The sequence below is a fragment of the Mesocricetus auratus genome, unplaced genomic scaffold (assembly GCF_017639785.1).
Source record: "Mesocricetus auratus isolate SY011 unplaced genomic scaffold, BCM_Maur_2.0 Super-Scaffold_100003, whole genome shotgun sequence".
NCBI lineage: Eukaryota > Metazoa > Chordata > Mammalia > Rodentia > Cricetidae > Mesocricetus > Mesocricetus auratus.
In genome coordinates this window covers 71777926-71797384 of record NW_024429188.1, presented here as the reverse complement: position 1 = coordinate 71797384, position 19459 = coordinate 71777926, and the positions used below count along the sequence as shown (strand labels likewise).

Genomic DNA, 19459 nt, shown 5'->3' with positions numbered 1-19459 from the left:
TTTGGCTACTTTAATATATTCTACCTCTGATCAGATTTTTCTTTTCTTTCTTTTCCTTTTTTTTTGACACAGGGTCTCACTGTGTAGCTTTGGCTATCCTGGAACTCACAATGTAGATCAGGCTGACCTTGATCAGGTCTGCCTCCCTCTGTCTCTCATGTGCTGGGATTAATGGTGTGCAAGCCCATGGCTGGCTAAGGTTTTTTCACTTTTTATAGCTTTAATTGGTTGTTAACATTTTTATAATATAAGCTTTTAAAAATTGTTGACAGGTAATTCTAGAGTCTGTGTTATCTCAGTGTTGACATTGATTTCTCATGAAAGCTGAGATTTGCATGCCTCTTTAGAGTGAGTATTTTCTGTTGCATTTTGGAGGTTGGGGGTATTGTCATCAGATTCTGAATTTTATTTCCTCCTCCTCTGTCTTTTCTTCATCTTTCTCCTCCCCTTCTTTTTGAGACAGGGTCTCACTGTGTAATCTTGGCTGACCTGAAATTCACTCTGTAGACTAGGCTGGCTTTGAACTCACAAAGATTGACCTGATTTTTGCCAGCTAGGTGTTAGGACTAAAGGCATGCACCACTACGCTTGGTTTCTTCTTGAAAAAAGATATTGAGATGTGTTGTTCAGGTCTGCCTTAGGATGAATGCAAAATTCCCTATTGGAGTCTGCTGACTCTGGCCAAAATGAATTACTACTTCATCCTTTCTTCCTTCAACAAATAATTGAAAAGTTTCTATCTTTATTACTGATACTATCCTGTGAAAACAATAGTTTTAATATTTTTTTTTTGGTTTTTCGAGACAGGGTTTCTCTGTATTGTTTTGGAGCCTGTCCTGGAACTCGCTCGGTAGACCAGGCTGGCCTCGAACTCACAGAGATCTGCCTGCCTCTGCCTCCCGAGTGCTGGGATTAAAGGTGTGTGTCGCCAACGCCCAGCTACTTTTCATATTTCGTTGCTGGACAGATTAAAAGTCCTGCTCCCTGTTTGAGAAAAGTGTTGCCTCATCTGTCTCATTCTACCCTGTGGCATCTCTCTCTCTCTCTCTCTCTCTCTCTCTCTCTCTCTCTCTCTCTCTCTCTCTCTCTCTCTCCCCTCTCCCTCCCTCCCTCCCTCCCTCCCTCCCTCCCTTTCCCTCTCCCTCTCTCTTTCCCTCTCCCTCCTCTCTGTGTGCTAGGCACCCTCCAAATGCTAAGTAGGAAAATAGGAAATGGATGCTTAGCCTATTCTGCCTCTTTTTGACCAGTAAAGATGGGCCCCCTGAAACAACCCTGGGAAAAAGTGGAATGTCAACTAGTATCATTTCTTGTATCTTGTTCTACTGAGGAGTTCAGGTGGAAGTTTGCTTCCTTTGATCTTGCAGGTTCAGGAGGTCCAATGCATACTCACCCCGTTTGATCACTGTCCAATGTGGCTAGATATGGGTATCTGGTACAGATGACACTGCTGAAAAGGGGCAGATTTCTCATGTTTAATCTGGTATCAAAAGGCTTTTCTAACCTTTTAGAGCTCCGTTTCTGGACATTTACCCAAATGGAATAGGTTTTCTGTGGGACTCTTTCTTTTAACGTGTATAAATATTTTGCTTGTATATATGCCTGCACACCACTTTCACGTCTGGTACTTACAGAGGCCAGAACAGAGCATTGGATCCCCTAAGAACTGTAGTTAATAGATGGTTTCAAGATACCATGTGGATGCTGGTAATATTTCTATATCACCATTCTTTAGATATTTATTGCATATTTATGCAACCCTATTTAGAATGTATTTAGAATGTAATACATTCTCTTCCAGAGGCCCGGCACTCACATGGCAGCTCACAAACAGCTAATAACTCCAGCCCAAGGGCATCTGATGCCCTCTCCTGGCATTTGAGGGCATTGCATGCACATGGTGCACATGCATGCAGGCAAAAGACACATACACATAAAATAAAATGGAAAAAGGAATAGGCTGAAAATATTTGGCCTTATCAATGAGAAAAGGGAAGTGAAGACAGGGAAAACTAGAAAGTTCCTGCTGTCAAGTGTCTCTGAGGGCTGGGGAGATGGCGTATTGGGTCTGAGCATGGGGAACTGAGTTTGGATCCCCAGAACCCACATAAAGCCTGACATAGTAGTACATCAATCTCTAACCCCTGAACTTTTATGGGGAAATGAGAGATGGGGACAAGAGAACCCCCAGAAACTTGCTGGTTGCCTAGCCTTGCTTACAAAGTAGTGAACAACAAGGAGTCTCTGCCTCAAACAAGCAAGAAGGCAAAGACCAGCGCCAAGGTTGTCCTCTGACCTCCACACACATGCTGTGACAGGCATGCACACACACACACACACACACACACACACACACACACACACACACAATCACATATGATTAGTTAAAAAAGAAGTATATCTAGTTGATATAGTAAGTATACACAAGCCAGTTACATCGTGGTGCCTTGAATTTTGGATTATTACACAATTTCAAAAGGGCAGATTCCCCAGAAGCTATTAGTCCTTGTGTAGTAATCAGCTAATCGGGTTTAGCTTTTTAACAAAAGAATAGTCTGTTCACTCTTGATCGGTCAGAGGGATGTAGTCAGTCTTCTGGTTTGGGTGCATTTTGGTTGAGCATATACATATCATACATTTTCTGAATTTTCTGCTTACCCCTTCTGACTCTTTCATACCCTGTTCTGCATGCCAGGAAGTGAAGTTGTACACCAGTGAGTTTCCTTCCCTTTTTGGCTTCTGGTAGGTTTGAGCTATGGAATCACTGGCAGCACATTGGATGTAATGAACTGTGGCCATCTTGTTTATTCTTGCCTTTCTCCTTGCAGGAGTGTCTCAAACTGGGTATTGTCCCTGAACTAAATGTCACATCTCTCCTCCTGGGAATTCTCTCTACTTCACGTTATTTTTCTTTTTTTCCCCTTTTTTATTTAAATTAGAAACATGCATGCTTCAAATGTCAATCTCAGCTCCCCCCCTCTCCCTCTCAGCCCCCCCCACCCTCCCAGCCCAATCCCCACATCCTTCCCCAGAGAGGGTGAGGTCCTCCTTGGGGGGGATCTCCAGAATCTGTCATTTCATCCAGGGCCTAGGCCCTTCCCCATGTGTCCAGGCTGAGAGAGCATCCCTCCATATGGAATGGGCTCCTAAAGTTCTCTTTTTCTTAAATGGTAAATGTTCTTTCTCTCATTTTTGATGGAAGATGAAAACAGCCCTAAGTTATTGCACTCCCTCTTGGTTTTACTATTCTGCCAACACCTTTGTAGATAGTCCTTTTGTTAAATTTTCTACTAATTATGCTAATTTGAGCATGCCATCTGTCTCCTGGCAGAACCCTGACTGATGCAGATGAAGTCTTAATTCTCAAAGAATTAGAATACAATGAAATAAGCCTAACAGAATATGACTAAATATGATTCAATCTGTCTCTCTCTGATTAATCTGTGCTCTTGCAATGCTTTCAGATAATCATCAGATAAGACAAGAACTCTAGTCTTCAGAGAATCATAGACACGCAAAAGTGTCATCTCACAGAATACTAATAATAACTAGCTCTTATTCGTTGCTAACTGTCTCCATGCATTGTGTCACACATGCTTTATGTTCAGTATTTCCCTTGGTCTCCTCAGCAACCCTATGAAGCATGCACATTTATTTTTGAGACAGCTTTTATGCATCCCAGGTTGGCCTTTGACTTGCTATTAATTTGTTGCCAAGGATAAATAACTCCTGACCCTTGTGCCTCCACCTTTCAAGTGCTGGAATGACAGGTATATACCACCACATCCACCCCATTCTGTGACCTTTAATGTTCATCATGTGGCTTTCAAGCCAGAATCTGAAGACAATGTTGTTTGAGACAGGGCATTTATAGTAAGTCAGGAATAGGGTGGTATAATGCCTATAATTCTAGTACTTGGATGGTGGAGGCAGGGAAATTAGTTCAATGCCAGACTCAGTTATATGAATTTGAGGCTAGACTAGGATATACAATGAATTTGTCTACCCCTACCCTACATGCAAAACAAACAAAACAAAAACCAATCTAATGGCTCAGTGGTTAAGAGCACTGACTGTTCTTGCAGAGAACTTAAGTTCAGTTCCCAGCAGTCCCATGGTGGTTCACATCCCACTGTAGCTGCATTTGCAGGGTATCTGATGCCCTCTGTCTCACTGGGCACCAGGCATGCATATGCAGCAGACACATGCAGGAACACACACACACACACACACACACACACACACACACACACACACACACACAAAACAACAACAACAGAAATGTAAAAGGAAAAACCCAACACCATAAAGTCAGGACGCTTAAGGAACCTAAAGGAGGAAGTAGCCAGCATGACTTCCGTTGTAAAAAGAAGAGCTTGCCCGCCCCACCTGTTTCTATTTTAATATTTTTAGATTTATTGATTCTATTTGTTTATGCATATGAGGGGTTTGCTTGCATGTATGTATTGCCAGGTGCCCTTAGAGCTCAAAAGAGGGTGTCAGATCCCCTGGGACTGGAGTTAGAGACAGTTGGGAGCCACCATGTGGGTACTGGTAATCAAACCTGGGTCCTATGCAAGAGCAACAAGAGTTTTTCTTTCTTTTCTTTTTTTGCAACAAGTGCTCTTAACTGCCTACTTTTGTTCATTTGGTCTTGTAGTGACTCACATGAAGAACTTTGGAAGAGGTTTGGCTAGCAGTCCTAGGACCATTGTTGTAGTGATTTTAACAAATGAAATGAACTTCTTTGAATTTCAGATACCTCATCTATGAAATGGAGAAGATGCAGGGGGACCATCTCTCCTCTGAAACACTTGGGGCTACGTTTCATAGTTTTCCCAATTTTGTAATAGTTACATAGACTTCATGAGTTAAACATCTCTAATCTTGAAGTCTGCAATTCAAAATGTTTCAAAATTCTAAGTGCTTCTGATGTCTGAAAGGTTTCAGATTTCAAAACCTTTTGGATTTATAGTAATCGTTCTTCCCTAATATGATGGTTGATGTATCTAAAAGACTTTGGAGAGTACTTGGCACAAGGGATAAGTAATAAGTAAATCGGTGGTCATTGTCTTTGTGGTTCCATTGCCAGTGAAATAAAGAAAGATGAGCACAAGTAATCCCAGTGCTCCTGCTGTGAGATAGGTGATGTACATGGGAGAATCGCCTGGAAGTACACAGGCCAACTATTTTGGAGTATGCAGTGCAGCAACAGACACAAGAGAGACCTTTCCCAAACAAGGTGAACAAACGGAAACACTAGTAAGGGGGTGAGAGTTTCAACCTGAACCTGAACTCCTCCAGCACTACTCAGTCATGTCTGCCTAGATGTTGGCAATGGCAAAGAAAAATGTCTTTTCAAGAGATGCAAGTCTGTTGTACATAATGCCAAATGCAGCAGAGGGGTCAGAGAGGATGGGGATTGAAAGAAGTCAAGGGTTTTAAGATTTGATTAGACATGCTGAGTGATATTTACATTTGAGATTTATCTTCTGAGTTCCTTTATTGGTGTACTAGGATTGGAATACAAGAGGAAGAAAATCCATCACTTTTTGTGCTCAGGATGCTCATTTAAGTTCAGAGGAAACAATGTTTACGGGGAGAGCATCCAGAGCAAAGATGAGACTGTGACAGCTGGTGTAGATTCTCTCTGCTCTCATCCATTGGCATTTTCTATGATGCAGAAATGTTCTATACCTGCATGGTCTAATTACACACGTGCCTACTGAGTACTTCAAGTGTGACTAATGTGATGGAGGAATTGAGATTTTAATTTTACATGGCCACATGTGGATAGTTGCTGTCATAATGGATAGTGCAACTTTCACTGCTCATGGGAAATCTGCGAGGCTAATTAGGGAAATAAAGCATGTACTCTTGAGATCAGTTAAATATCAAAAGAATTGGCATCAGACAGTAGAAGCTTAATTGCTCAGAAAGGGGAAAATGCTAGAGAATATGAATCTTACAGAGCAGCAGAAATTTGGGCTTGAGTTATGGGTATGGATGGTGTTGGGATAGGAGAAAACAAGGCAGGAAACTTTTCCAGACAGGTTGGAAGAGGTGGACAAATTCTTGGAGGTAGAAGCAGCCACACACCCACAGATTTGAATATAATAACCAATCTGAAATAGGGCATGGATGCTACCAGTTGTTTGGTTTGGGAGCAGGTCAGAGGTAGTCTGATGGAATTGTCTTAGGAAGCTTTATAAAGTGGGAAGGTGTACAAATGAAAGTTAGAGCAGGGAAAGCAGTTAGCTTTGTGTTCAGCTTGTATACTTCTCAAGTCTTTTTTACTTTTCTGACTAATATCCATGGAGTTGTCAAATCAGTTACCAAAATTTCTCTGTAAGCCATATGTTCACTTTCAATACAGTTTTCTGTTTTAAGTGTTTAGGACCGAGGCACCAGAACCTGACTTGCTGGATTCACATCTCAGCACCACTATCTGCACTATTTTAGGAGAGACGAACCTATCATCTCACTGTGCTTTCAGTTCCTCATCTAAAATTGGAGCCCATCATAACTCCCAGTTGATGAGGGTATTGCAAGCATTGTATTAGTTCACCTAGGGTTTAAGTGGTACCCTGGCACACAGTATGCTCTCAGCCAAGGTTGGTTCAATATTATGTAAGTATTTACTTTAAAGAACTCTTCAGTTTATTCCAATCTGTATAATAGAGCCAATAAAATCAATTAAAAATTAACATTTAACATGTGAATTTGTGCACTCAACACATTATAACCGAACATTAGATTTTTTTTGCTTAATGAGTTGTATTTCAAAGTACACTGTTTCACTTATTTTAACACATAATATCTACTAAACAGTGAGTGAATTGTTCTTCTCACTGAGTGTATTAACCTATGGTCAGTTTTTGGCTATAAATTTTATGTCTTTATAGACATCACCCTTTGTTATTAGCTTTCAATAAACGATGCTTATGATATTTGTTTTAGAAGAAACAAATTGATGTTTTGGGTCTTGTTTTCGGAAGTGTCCTAGTCATTTTTTTGTCAACTTGACACAAGCTGGAGTTATTTGTAAAGAGGAATCTCAATTGAGAAAAAATGCCTCCATCAGATTCCTTATAGGCAAGTATATAGAACATTTTTTTAAATTAATGACTGATATAGAAGGGCCAATCCAAGTTGGGGTTGGCATCACCCCTGGGCAGGTAGCCCTGGACTGTATAAGAAATGTAGCTGAACTTGAGCCTGGGGAGCAAGCTAATAAGCAGCATTCATTCATGGTCTTTGCTTCAGTTCTTGCCTCCAGGTTTGTGCCTTGATTTTCTGCCTTGACTTGCTTCAGTGAAAGGCTGTAAGCTGTGAGGTGAAATAAGCCCCTTTCTCCCCTCAAGTTGCTTTTGGTCCTGGCGCTTATCACAACAATAGAAAGCAAAAAAGGACAAAAGGTAAAGCCAAGTGGAGGCAGTGGTGCTAAAGACAGGATTTAGTATCGCCCCAAGGTTCACGGTCTGTTCTGTTGTTTAATTTGCAATTCACACATTATGTCATGCAATCCAGAAGAAGTCCCTTTTTCCTCTTGGCACTGCTGAAACATGTCTTTTCTCATCATTAAGATCAAGCATCTCACAGAGTGGTGGCAACAGGCAGCATCGGTGAACACCTTTAATCTCAGCATTTGGGAGGCAGAGGCAGGTTGATCTCAGTGAGTTCAAGGCCAGCCTGGTCTCAAAAGTGAGTTTCAGGACAGGCAGGGCTACACAGAGAATCCATGTCTTGAAAAACCAAAAAAGAGAGAAAGAAAAAGATTAAGCTAAGTATCTCTAGGTCCATCAAGTCCTTAGTGTGACCAATAAGCAAGAACATGAAAGTATATTCATATAGCATCATTGTTCCTGAATTATACTTGGAGGTGATATTATCTGTGGGTAGCCCAAGAACATTGAGAGATTTGGTGTTAGAGATAGACCCTTGTATACAGAATTAAGTGAGTCTTAACTTGGACCCAGACCAAAAAAGGAGTCAAAACCTGTATGAAATGCCTGATAAGGTGATGGATGGAGCTGTTTTAGAAATGCATTGTACCACTGTCCCTAGGGTAATCCTCTACTAAACATAGGTCTCTGACCACCCATTTAATTTGATAGTTTAGGCTCTGGTGTTTGCAATTAGTCCTCCTGTGCCCTCAAGTGATTCTCACAGGAATTTAACTATGAGAACTGTTGTTGCTAGTGTTTCCGTTTGTTCACCTTGCTTGGGAAAGGTATCGCTTGTGTCTGTTGCTGCACTACATACTCCAGACCAGTTGGCCTGTGTACTTCCAGGCGATTCTCCCATGTACAACCCCTATCTCCCAGTAGGAGTGCTGGAATTACTCATGCACATCACTGCATCTGGCTTTTTATATGAGTTCTGAGAACTGAACTCAGATCACCAGGCTTTACCCACTGAGCCATCTCATCTATACACAAAACACACACACACACACACACACACACACACACACACACACACGCACACGCACGCACGCAAGCACACTCGTGTGTGTGGTGGGGGGAAGGGAGAGGGAGGGAGGGAAGGAGAGAGAGAGAGAGAGAGAGAGAGAGAGAGAGAACAAGGAGCCAGTTATTTTTTTCATCTCTAAGAAGCAGAGGCTTGTATGTGTGTATGCACAGTCATTAACTCCCTCCAGTATCTAAGGCTCATAACACATTATAGAAGCCTGGTGAGCTGGAGGCATGTAAAAGATTAGGAAGATAAAGGACATGTTGCTGTAAACGTTTTTTTCCACATCCTCACTTTCTGTCTCCTGGTCAGCAATACTGAGTTTGATCTGCTTAAAGATATCAGCAAAACAGAAACCCTAGTAAGTGGGTGAGAGTTTCAACCTGAACCTGAACTCCTCCAGCACTTCCGGTCATGTGTGCCTAGATCTTGGCAATAGCTGCACATACAGAGCCCAAAGGAGGGAATCAAAAAGATGTAAATAGGCTCTTGTGTAATTAGAAAGAACCATTGATGAAGTGCTTGGATCAACACCCTAAGCTCTGGACAGTTTTGAGTATAAAGGGCCTATAGGAGAAAACAGGATTCTTTGCTTTCCTGGACCCACTGGGGTTATTTATTGCTCAGTTACTTGGCAACTGTCTTTAGCTTCTCCAACCTGTTAACACAATTGAAAAATCTACCAGAAAGACCCCAAAAGAGTGAAATGGGGAGACAATTTTGCATAGGTTGTTTCTGTTCTTTGCTGTTGCATCTCTTAGCCCCAAGTATTTCAGATGAGAGCTGGTCCCCCTGCATTATCTCCATTTCATAGATGAGGTATCTGAAGTTCTAAGAAGTTCATTTCATTTGTTCAAAGTCACTGAAATAATGGCCCTAGGACTGCCACCAAACCTCCTCCAAGGTTCTTCATGTGAATAATTACAAGACCAAATAAATAAAAGCAGACAGGTGGACTATGAGAGACAACACCAAAGAACAGAAACAATCTTTGCAAAATTGTCTCATTTTATTCTCTGGGGTCCTTCTGGTAGATTTTTCAGTTTGGGCCTTAACAGAACCCACATAAAAAACTGGGGTAGGTGGCAAGTTCCTGGGATGGAAGAAACAGGAAGATTTTTAGGGCTTACTGACTAGCCAATCTATCCAGTCAGTGTGATCCAGGTTCACTGCCATAAAGTGGAAAATGATAGAGGAAAATGGTGGATGTCAACCTCTGGCCCCCACCTGCATACACACATGCACACAAACATCTCTCTCTCTCTCTCTCTCTCTCTCTCTCTCTCTCTCTCTCTCTCTCTCTCTCTCAGAGGAAAACATACATAATGGCTGCAGAAATGGCTCAGCAGTTAAGAGCAATGGCTGCTCCTCCAGAGGACCTGGGTTTGATCCCCAACAATCACATGGTGACTCATAATCATCTATAGTTCAGGGGGGATCCAGTGCCCTCTTTGTGCCCTCAAGGGTACAAGACATATTTGCAGGGAAACCCCCATATACAACAAAATAATAAAAGAAAATTTAACATCCATTCAAAAACTTGTACACAAATATTTCTAGTTGCATTATTCGTGACAGCCAAAAGAATGGAAACAATCCCGTGATGGTTTTTAATTTTTAATTATCTCTGTGTGTGTGTGTGTGTGTGTGTGAGAGAGAGAGAGAGAGAGAGAGAGAGAGAGAGAGAGAGAGAGAGAGAGAGAGAGAGAGAGAGAGAGAGAGAGCATATACATCTGCATCATGAAGACAGCTTTGGGGAGTCTGTTCTTTCCTTCCACCACGGGATCCAGCCATTAAACTTAAGTCACATGGTGAGTACTTTTACTTGTCATGCTGTCTCAATTGCCCAACACTTCGTTTTACATGGCAACTTAGATAGGCTATGACAGCCAGTCGTTTAGACAAATATCTGTGTAGATACTGCTGTGAAGTTCTTTTTCAGTTGTGATTAACATTTAATCTTTGGGGTTAAATAAAATGATTAGATTTTATCCAGTTCATGAAAGGCATAAAGAGAAAAAGCTAGCTAGCATCCCCTGAAGAAGCCCTGAGTTATGTCTGAGCTACAAGTCGTTGAACTGGATACTACAATATTAACTCTTTGCTATTTTTAAGCCTGCTAGCCTGCTCTGAATTTCGGAACTACCAGCAACCCCAGTTGGCCCTATTTCTTGGTGGCATATCTGTACAATGGAATATTACTTATCTTATAAAGGCATGATGGGCTGATATATGCTACAATGTGGATGAATATTGAGCATACCATGCTAAGTAAAAGAAGCCATAAAAGGTCACACATTTCAAAGCACATGCCCATGCTTTGCTTTGCTTTAATTTGGCTATTATTTGAGTGTCCTTCAAGTTTTCATGTATTAAAATGAATCCCCATCGTGAGGTATGAAAAGCCTAGATACCCAACTAGTTATGGTGTTTATTCTAGAGCTTCTGGGAGTGAGTGATTAGGATTAGATACAATTATTAAAGTGGGGGTTACAAGATGGGTTCCTGGTTGCTTTATAGGAACGAGGGAAGTCACAAAAACTCAGGAGCACTCACTGTCTCTTGCAATGTCATCACCTGTGCCACCTTGGCAAGGGAAGCTATTATCAGATACGACCCATCTCTTTTCAGTTATAATCAATAGCCAAAATCAGTGCATTTCCTTCACAATTCACCGAATCTGTGGTGTAGTACTATTGGCAAAAGGAATGGATGAATACAGTCCACAGTAAGCAAATATATTGAGAAGGAAAGTAGACTAGTTGTTTTGGCTAAGAGAAGGTGAATATAGAGTGTTTAATGGCTATGGGCTTCTTTTGGAGAGTGATGAAATTTTCTAGAACTAGATTATTGCAATGGATAAATGGCTTTGTATTAAGACCTCTAAACCATGCACTTTATATGCTGTATTATATGACATAATGAATTATATTTTAGAATTATCATTTTAAAAATAAGTAATATCCATTGCATATTTTCTCCTCATTTATCTCCACCAGGCAATGTAAATAGAGCTTGCCAGCTGCCTGGCAACATCATCCGTATTTCTATGCTACATTTTGTGAAAGCACATCTCTCTCTTCAAAGCTAATTTAGACGTTCACTTTAACCAGATTTTTTCCATATTAAGTAGATTTTTTTAAAAAAAAGCAAAGTGCCAGGGGTGAGGTTGTATAGTGAGCACACTTGTGTTTTGATTTCAGACTCAGATCCTATCTATGGGTGACACTAATGAGGGAGTAGGCTACAAACTGAAAAGCCAGAGTCTTTGTTCTTAAAGGGTGCATAGAAAAAAAGAGACAGAAACAAGAAACAAGGATACATGATTGCTTTTTGCCTTAATCTCTTTAAGGATCCTGCAGCGCAAACTGAGCATTCTATAGAAGGAAGCCATTCTTCCATTATACCTATTGATTTTCTCTACCCATCACCTCCCAGAGACTAATATTCTGAGCGCTCTCTCTATCAGCCACCTGCTGGTTGGTTACTCTCCTTTCTCAATTCTGTCCCTGTGGATACCATCTATTGCCCTTATAATGCAGCTCCTGGAAGGCCTGTGAACAGTCTTCTTCCAGCTGCAGTGGCTTGTAATGTTCAACACCATTTCCAAGCATCACATGGTTTGAGGGGTTCTCAATATTGTAAAAATGCCAAAGACCTTTTAGACACGGTTTTTAGACTCAGTCTTTTTTTTCCGTGCTGAGTTAGATGTGGGTAAGGAGTCACGTCTTCAGCCTGCCATTTTTGCGCAATTCTGGTGCTTTACAGAAGGGGAAATAGTCCTGGAACACTACCTGGAATTCAGCGACCACTTACAGGTGTCACTTAACTAGTTCTTTTTTTAAATCCATCTATTTTACATACTGGCCACAGCCTCCTTGCCACATCCTCCCCTCCCTGCCCCTCTCCCTCATTACCCCATTTCCACCCCAACCCCCTCCTTTTCTTTCTTCATCCAGGAAAGGGTAGATTAATGAATATCAACAAATGTGGCATATCAAGTTTCAGTAAGACTAAGCACCTCCCCATGTATTAAGGCTGGGCAAGGTGACCCAGTGTGAGGAGTAGGGCCTCAAAAGCTAGTAAAAGAGTTGGAGACAGACTTGTTACTGCTGTTAGGAGTCCCATAACAGGACCAAGGTACACCACTGCCACATATATGCCGAGCACCTAGGTCAGTCCCATGTAGGCTCTCTGGTTGTTGATTCAGTCTCTGAGAGCCCCTGTGAGCCAAGGTTAGTTGATTGTGTGAGCCTTCCCATGGTGGCCTTGACCCCTCTGGCACCTACATGCTTTTCTCCTCCTTCTCTGCAGGATTCCCAAACTCTGCCTAATGTTTGACTGTTGAGTCTTTGCATCTGTGTCCATCAGTTGCTGAATGACCCCTCTCTGTCAACAATTGGACCAGGAACCAATTTGGTCACAGGAGACAGATAGTAACTAGCTCTTTTACTTAAGTAGCTCATGAAAAATCTGTAGTGTCACGTCTGCTGTGCGGCCTGTGTCCGAGAATGTGCGGAGGGTGTCGGGGATTGACAACACAGAGACTCGTTCAAGGATATAAAGAAAACTTTAAGCAGGCCCCAAAAAGGTTCAAGAAAACTTCCTAAGAAAGGCTCCCACCAGAGAAGCTTCTGCTCTCTCCTCTCCCCTGGCTGGTTCTGCTCTGACCCCAGAGGTGGATGTGGATGGGTCTGAAGGTGCGGTTAGTCTTTGGACAAGGTCGAGGTCAGGGCGGTTTCCGTGGGCAGGCCTTTTCCAGAAACTTATTGCCCTGGGCATTGTATTGTTTTTAGTAAACATGTTTTTAGTAAAACATTGTCTTACAGCTGCCTACTCCCAGGCAGAAGGGGAAGTGGGTCTCTGCTCAAGGTCTGGTGTCCCCACACTGTAGAGATCCATCCTTTTAGTGGGGAAGAGGTTTGGCGCCTTGAGAGTCTCATGACTGTCAACATTTTCACTGTCCCTTATCCTATGAAGACTAGAGTTGATCATAGAAATCGACTTATTGTGATAGCTAATCTTGTCAAGTTAATAGGATCTACAGTCACCCAGAAGACAAGTCTCAGGGTGTGCCTGTGAGGGATTATAAAGATAAAGTTAATGAGGTGGAAAGACTCGCCTACCGTGGGTGATGATAGTATTTTATGGATTGGGGTCCTGGCCTGAATAAAAAGGAGAAAGTGAGATGAGCATGCACATTCATCACTCTGCTTCCTGACTGTAGCTGTTATGTGGCCAGCTGCTTCCTACTTTATTTCCATGATGGACTGTATCCCTGCAACTGTGAGCCAAAGTAGGTCCCTCTTCCCTTAAGTTGCTTTTGTTGGATGTTTTATCACAGCAATGGTGAAATCAACTAATACACTGATGGACCTAAGAATGTTAGAAACAGAGACATCCTCAGTTAGTTTCTTCCAGTAGGGCAAAGGAACAGGGAGATAAGGTGCCAAAGGATTGAGTGACTGACAGCGCCAGAGAGTCTTAAGACTGAAAATAGAGAAGCTGGCTGCTGAGAGGAATCAGATGGCAGGAAACTTACAGGTTTATACCAGCCCCGGGGGAATCCAATGAAAGTAGAACAGGAGTCCTACCCTTAGGGTCCTATAATAATTTCGTTGGAACATAAAAATGAATATACTTGAAATAATTCATATTTGAGACTAAAATGTGGTGCTGACAAAAAAAAACCTGCCTGAGAAGGGACAGATCCAGGGACTGACCTCCTCTGTGAGCTGAGTGGGTGATTAAGAGTGCATATTCAGACAAGGGACTTTGTGCTCTAGATATAATGGCTACAGCACTTGGAGTAGAGTCTGATTGGGTCCTGACTTCATGGAGGAAGGAATCGGGTGGGGTCTTCATCATCACCATTTGTTGATCATCACTGTCATTGAGAGCCACACTCAACACTCATTAGGCATCCTCCTTATATTCAGACTTCTGTTGGGAAGAGAGAACATAAAACAGAGAGTATCTGTACAAATAGCACAAGGAAAGGAAAATGAGCGTGGGGGGGTTAGAAATGGCTTGGCAGGGTTAGAGGTGACTCCTGAAAGAAGATAAGAGCTTGGACTAATGAAGAAAGGGATGCGGTGAGCTGTAAATGGCCTCAACAAGGCGCACAAGTGGGGGAGCAGGATGAACACGGCTAAGTGAGCAAACCTGTTGGACTGGTGTAAAAGGTGTGCAGTATGGTAGCGTGGGTGACTAAAATTATAGAGAAGCAGTAGTGATTACAGATAGCCTTGGATGTCAGACAGAACAGCCCGTCATTTGGGAACAAAATGGGAAGGCTGTAGAGCTGTGTACTGGGGGAGTGGCGAAGGCATGGGGCATAAGGCAGAAGCTGAAAGAACACTGCAGTTTTATCGTACAATCTTTGTGCTTTTGCTTTTCTGTGTTTGGATGACTGATTCACCCTGTCCTTGTGAAGTGGATAAGTTGGTCATCCTGCTTGAAATCTTCCTTATAAGCTGTTTGTTAAAGCAGTTGACACACCAGCACTTGGAAGGCAGAGGCAGGTGGATGTGTTTGAGTCTGGGTCCAGCCTGGTCTACATAGTGAGCCAGCCAGGGCTACATAGTGAGATCTTATCTCGAAAACAAATACATAAACAAAATAGCAAAGTCTTCAAACCAATAAAAATAAACGAAAGGAAAGCAGCCCAAAGAGATTATGCCCTGTGTCCCACTGGTGAAGCAACCATCTTCTAAGCGGCCAATAGTTTTTAAGAAGTTGTTCTCGATAGTATCACCACGAAAGAGGAAGTATGAACCTCCCAGGCCAGCTGCTACACTGGGGCAGCAGTGCTTCAGAAGACAATCTTTCCAAGTGCAGTCTGCCCCCCAGTCGGTTCTTGGAAAAGGAGGTGACAATTGAGGGCGCTTAAAATACCCCCCACACACACACACCATAAATGACAAAGACTAAATCTATCTTGAGGTCATCATCCTTTTGGTGACTGCTGCTCTGGCCACTCCTCCCATAGATTCTCCTTTTGCTAACTTCCTGTCTTAGGAGATTGGCACAGGGTCTGCTACTTTATATCGCTCAGAGGCAGCTGTTTTCCTTTCTTCTTTGGGGTTTAGGATTATGCAAACGAAGCATGAAGACAAAAGCTCAGTGAGGTGGGGGAGGATTGCCTTTAAAAGTCCAGGCAATTTTAAGAGCTCTTTGAGATCTCTCTCTCTCTCTCTGATTTTACTAACATCTCTCTTGGCTCTTTGCCAGTCTGTTGAGACTCCCGCCCCTCATCAGAGCCTTTTAACCAAAGACCTGAAAGTTTATTTTGAAGCCTCTGTCCTGGCCTCATTTTGCAAGAGCAGAAATCCACGCATATATGTGCTTTCAGTGTCTGTGGGCTGGCTTTGAGTTTTGATGTCTATCTGATTCAAACTTCCTTTTTCTGTCTTACCTGGACAGAAAACTCTGACCCAGTTCCCTCTCAGGTTCCCACTTTTCTGATATTATCTGGAGGGCAATAGGACCTGGGGAGGTTCAACCCTGCGGCCAAGGGAGACACACCTGCCTAACCGCGTGGGTTGAGCGAGTGTGGGAGCGAGCCACTTTAGCTAGCTGTGGAGGGAGGGGTAGAAGTGGGTGCCTGCTGCTGCTCCCGGAGAAGAGGAAAGCTGTGGCTCCCTCCTGGATCCCGAGGTCATGGTGAGAAATGTTGCCGAAGAATGGCTCAGGCTCCTTCTTGTTTGTGCCTAGCTACCTGGAGCATCCCTTGGAACTCTGGCTCATTTTGCTTTGCCCCAGCTGTGTCTCCCACTCGCCCAGCCCACGCCACCACCACCCCGCCCAAGTCATCCAGGTGCCATAGGTCCCAAAGCCCAGGAGCCGCCGCACTTCTCAAACTGTGACTTTTGTAGCAAAGTGTCTCCGTGAAGAAATCCCTCCGGCCTCTCGTGTTCGGTACTGCGTGCTCCGCTTTTTTTTTCTGAGGAGACCTCCCTTGGGGACAGCGGTGGCGTTACTCCAGCTCCCAGCCAGGCAGTCTTGGGGGCGGGGCTTGGAGAACCTTCCTGAGAACCCTTGCCTCGCTGCAGGTCCTGAGAGCTCGCTGGCTCACAAGCGCCAGCAGGCAAACTAACAGGCACAACTTAACATCAGGTTGGATGGATACCTAGGTGCTGAACTGAGTCCTCCAGGCTGCGACCCTTCTGCCTTGGTTCAGGTCTCTGCTGACTTGAGAATTCACATGGATGAGAATTCCTCGGGAGAAGCTGCTGCCTGTGTGATGTGCCACCCCTGTCTGGAGGACTGTGACAGGGACCTCAGTGGAAATAGCTGTTCCTTGACTTTTCCCACGCCTGGAATTGGACACCAGACACAGTGTGGGGTGCTTGTCTAAGTTTCTCAGCACCTATGTGGATGATTGCATTCCAGGGCCAATCAAGAGTGAAGTTCAAAGAGATACTTCTGCACTCTGTTCCAGACTCTCAAGTCTAGACGAGAGGTGTCCCTGTTGTGACTCGTTGGTCTTCATTCAGGAACTCGACTTGACACTGTCCACCTGACTGAACCTTGGACAGCAGTGGCTACGGGGGCTCTGTTGGGGATGGATGGGGAAGAGTTCTGAACTCCAGACAATAAGAGATTCTCCACAATGGATAGAGTTTATGAAATTCCTGAGGAGCCAAATGTGGTTCCAGTTTCATCTCTGGGAGAAGATGTCATCCGTGGGCCTAACCCACGCTTTACCTTTCCATTTAGTATCCTCTTCTCCACCTTTTTGTACTGTGGGGAGGCTGCATCTGCCTTGTATATGGTTAGGATTTATCGAAAGAATAATGAAACCTTCTGGATGACATACACCTTTTCCTTCTTTATGTTTTCATCCATTATGGTTCAGTTGACTCTCATTTTTGTTCACAGAGACCTGGCCAAAGATAGACCACTATCATTATTTATGCATCTAATTCTCTTGGGACCTGTTATCAGGTGAGCATTTTAAAATCTCTTCCCAACCAACCCCTTCAAACGTGTACAGAGGAGGATGAAGCTAATATTTATATGACTGATACTGTGTTTGTAATCTAATTCTTCCATTCCTTCTCACTCAATTTCCCTGTCTACTGTCCCAAAACCTTATCTGAAATCTTGGGTGCCTCCATGGTGACTTGTGACATGTATATGTGTTCACAAACTGTGAGCAGTATCACCAATATGACTTGATTAGACAATTCTACTGAATTTGTGTTGTGAAAACTGGTATGGGACCAACAAATATGGCCACCTTGTGCTCAGGCTTTAGCTACAGAGTGATTGTTCACTTTACTTGGAATGAAGCCCAGGGTGTTGAACCTACTAAGTAAGTGCTGTTTTGTTGAGCTATACTCCTTGCCTCCAGAGTCTATAATTTTTTTTTTGGTTTTACTAGACAGGGTTTCTCTGTTTTGGAGGCTGTCGGTCCAGCCTGGCCTCGAACTCACAGAGATCCGCCTGCCTCTGCCTCCCGAGTGCTGGGATTAAAGGCGTGCGCCACCAACGCCCGGCCAGAGTCTATAATTTGAATTCTGCCTTGTAGATGCTTTATGAATGGATAATCATTCATTCCTGCTTCCATTCTCTCCCACATTCAACTTTTTGCAACTTGAACTTCTTGGACTGGCTTTTTGCCATTTTCAAACCTTCTGGAGTTATTTGACATCTGAAAAGTACTTTGTGTAATAGGTGGTAGCAAGCTGGTACTACACCCAATGAAGTTCACTTTTCTCTTTTGGTAGATCCGTCCCTTGCTTATCTCACATTATGATGCTGCAATAATGTACACAGATTGGAAGCACCAAAGGAAGGTAGTCCACCTGTGTTTGGAATTAGTAGCAAAAAACAGTAGTATGAGAGATTCCCATTCAGATTGCTGTAAGTAGGGTGAGAATGTGCTTAATTGCAGGGAGATAGGCACCTGTGCCCGCAGACTCATCTGGATGCTATGGGGTTTCAAGGTAGAGAAACATTGTGTAACTCATGAAGTCAGTAGGGAGGAATGGACCAAGTTTGTCATGACTGTAAGAGAGGCAAACATCTGCAGTCAGTTGAGGAATATGGGTCACAGTGTTGATGTTGTAATCACAATAGGAAGATAGTGCATCATTAGAGATCTAAAAACAGTCTGTGCAACTTATTAAGAATGGACCCTCCCTAAATAAAATTATATATATATATATATATATATAATTCTATTGGTCAATTATATTTCCTTAAATCTGAAAAATATTAATCAATACTTATTTAAACAAGGAGGAACTGGTTAGGCTCCATCAAAGAAAATGTGGGATATCTTCACCAAGTGGTGGCCTGAATTAGGAGCTGAAGAGTCAAGTCCTCCCTCTGTTATTGAATGGCCTCAGTGGCATCTCTTAAAGATGTCTTGGGCTTCAGTTCCTCATCCGTAAAATAAATGGGTTGAATTAGACCTTGTGTTTCAAATCCAAGTTCTCACAGGCACTAGACTTATATGATAATTGAACCAAGTAGGCCAAGTATTAGAAAATAGTCACATGTGTTGATAAATGGAAACAAAGTCTCAGCATTAAAGAAATGGAATGTCATGGCAAATTGGAACCTGGGACATACCTGTCTAGGAGGCAGCCACTTAAAAATTCTAACCCATTGTTTTTAGGTTAGAATTCATACTCATTATCGCCAGATCTAGCTTTTGAGGAGAAGTTAGTTCCCAAGATGGGGTTTTATGTGAAATTTCATGCTTCTAAATTTGGCAACTTAATAACTGTAAAAAATATAGTACAGTCATACTAAATACATACTATCTAGACGTGACTTCGCTAGCCCTATGTAACTTTCTGGTTGGGTGATCTAAAGGTACTTTCCTAATTCTAAATTTTTCAAGTTGGCTGTAAAAGGAAGACTATCTTTAACTTGGAACCATGAAATTTCAAGATATCACTAGACACTCAAAACAACCATTTTTTGTTCCTTTTCAAAATGCAATACACTGAATTAGCAGTTGAAGAGGATG

The 19459-nt window shown here is 42.7% G+C and overlaps 1 protein-coding gene across 5 annotated transcripts in view; it reads left to right on the top strand.

Annotated features, from left to right (window-relative positions):
• The window catches only part of Xkrx (XK related X-linked), a 67290-nt gene that overhangs the window by 37057 nt on the left and 10774 nt on the right, over positions 1 to 19459 (top strand). The window contains exons 1-2 of one of the 5 annotated variants that reach the window (XM_040744375.1): positions 15583 to 16137; positions 17356 to 17421. In XM_040744375.1, coding sequence (XP_040600309.1) covers positions 17390 to 17421 — 32 coding nt within the window. In that variant the 5' untranslated portion in view covers positions 15583 to 16137; positions 17356 to 17389. Of the gene's footprint in view, positions 1 to 15417; positions 17422 to 19459 lie in introns of those variants that run through there. The other 4 variants (XM_040744376.1, XM_040744374.1, XM_005072496.4 and 1 more) reach the window with 4 other exon arrangements.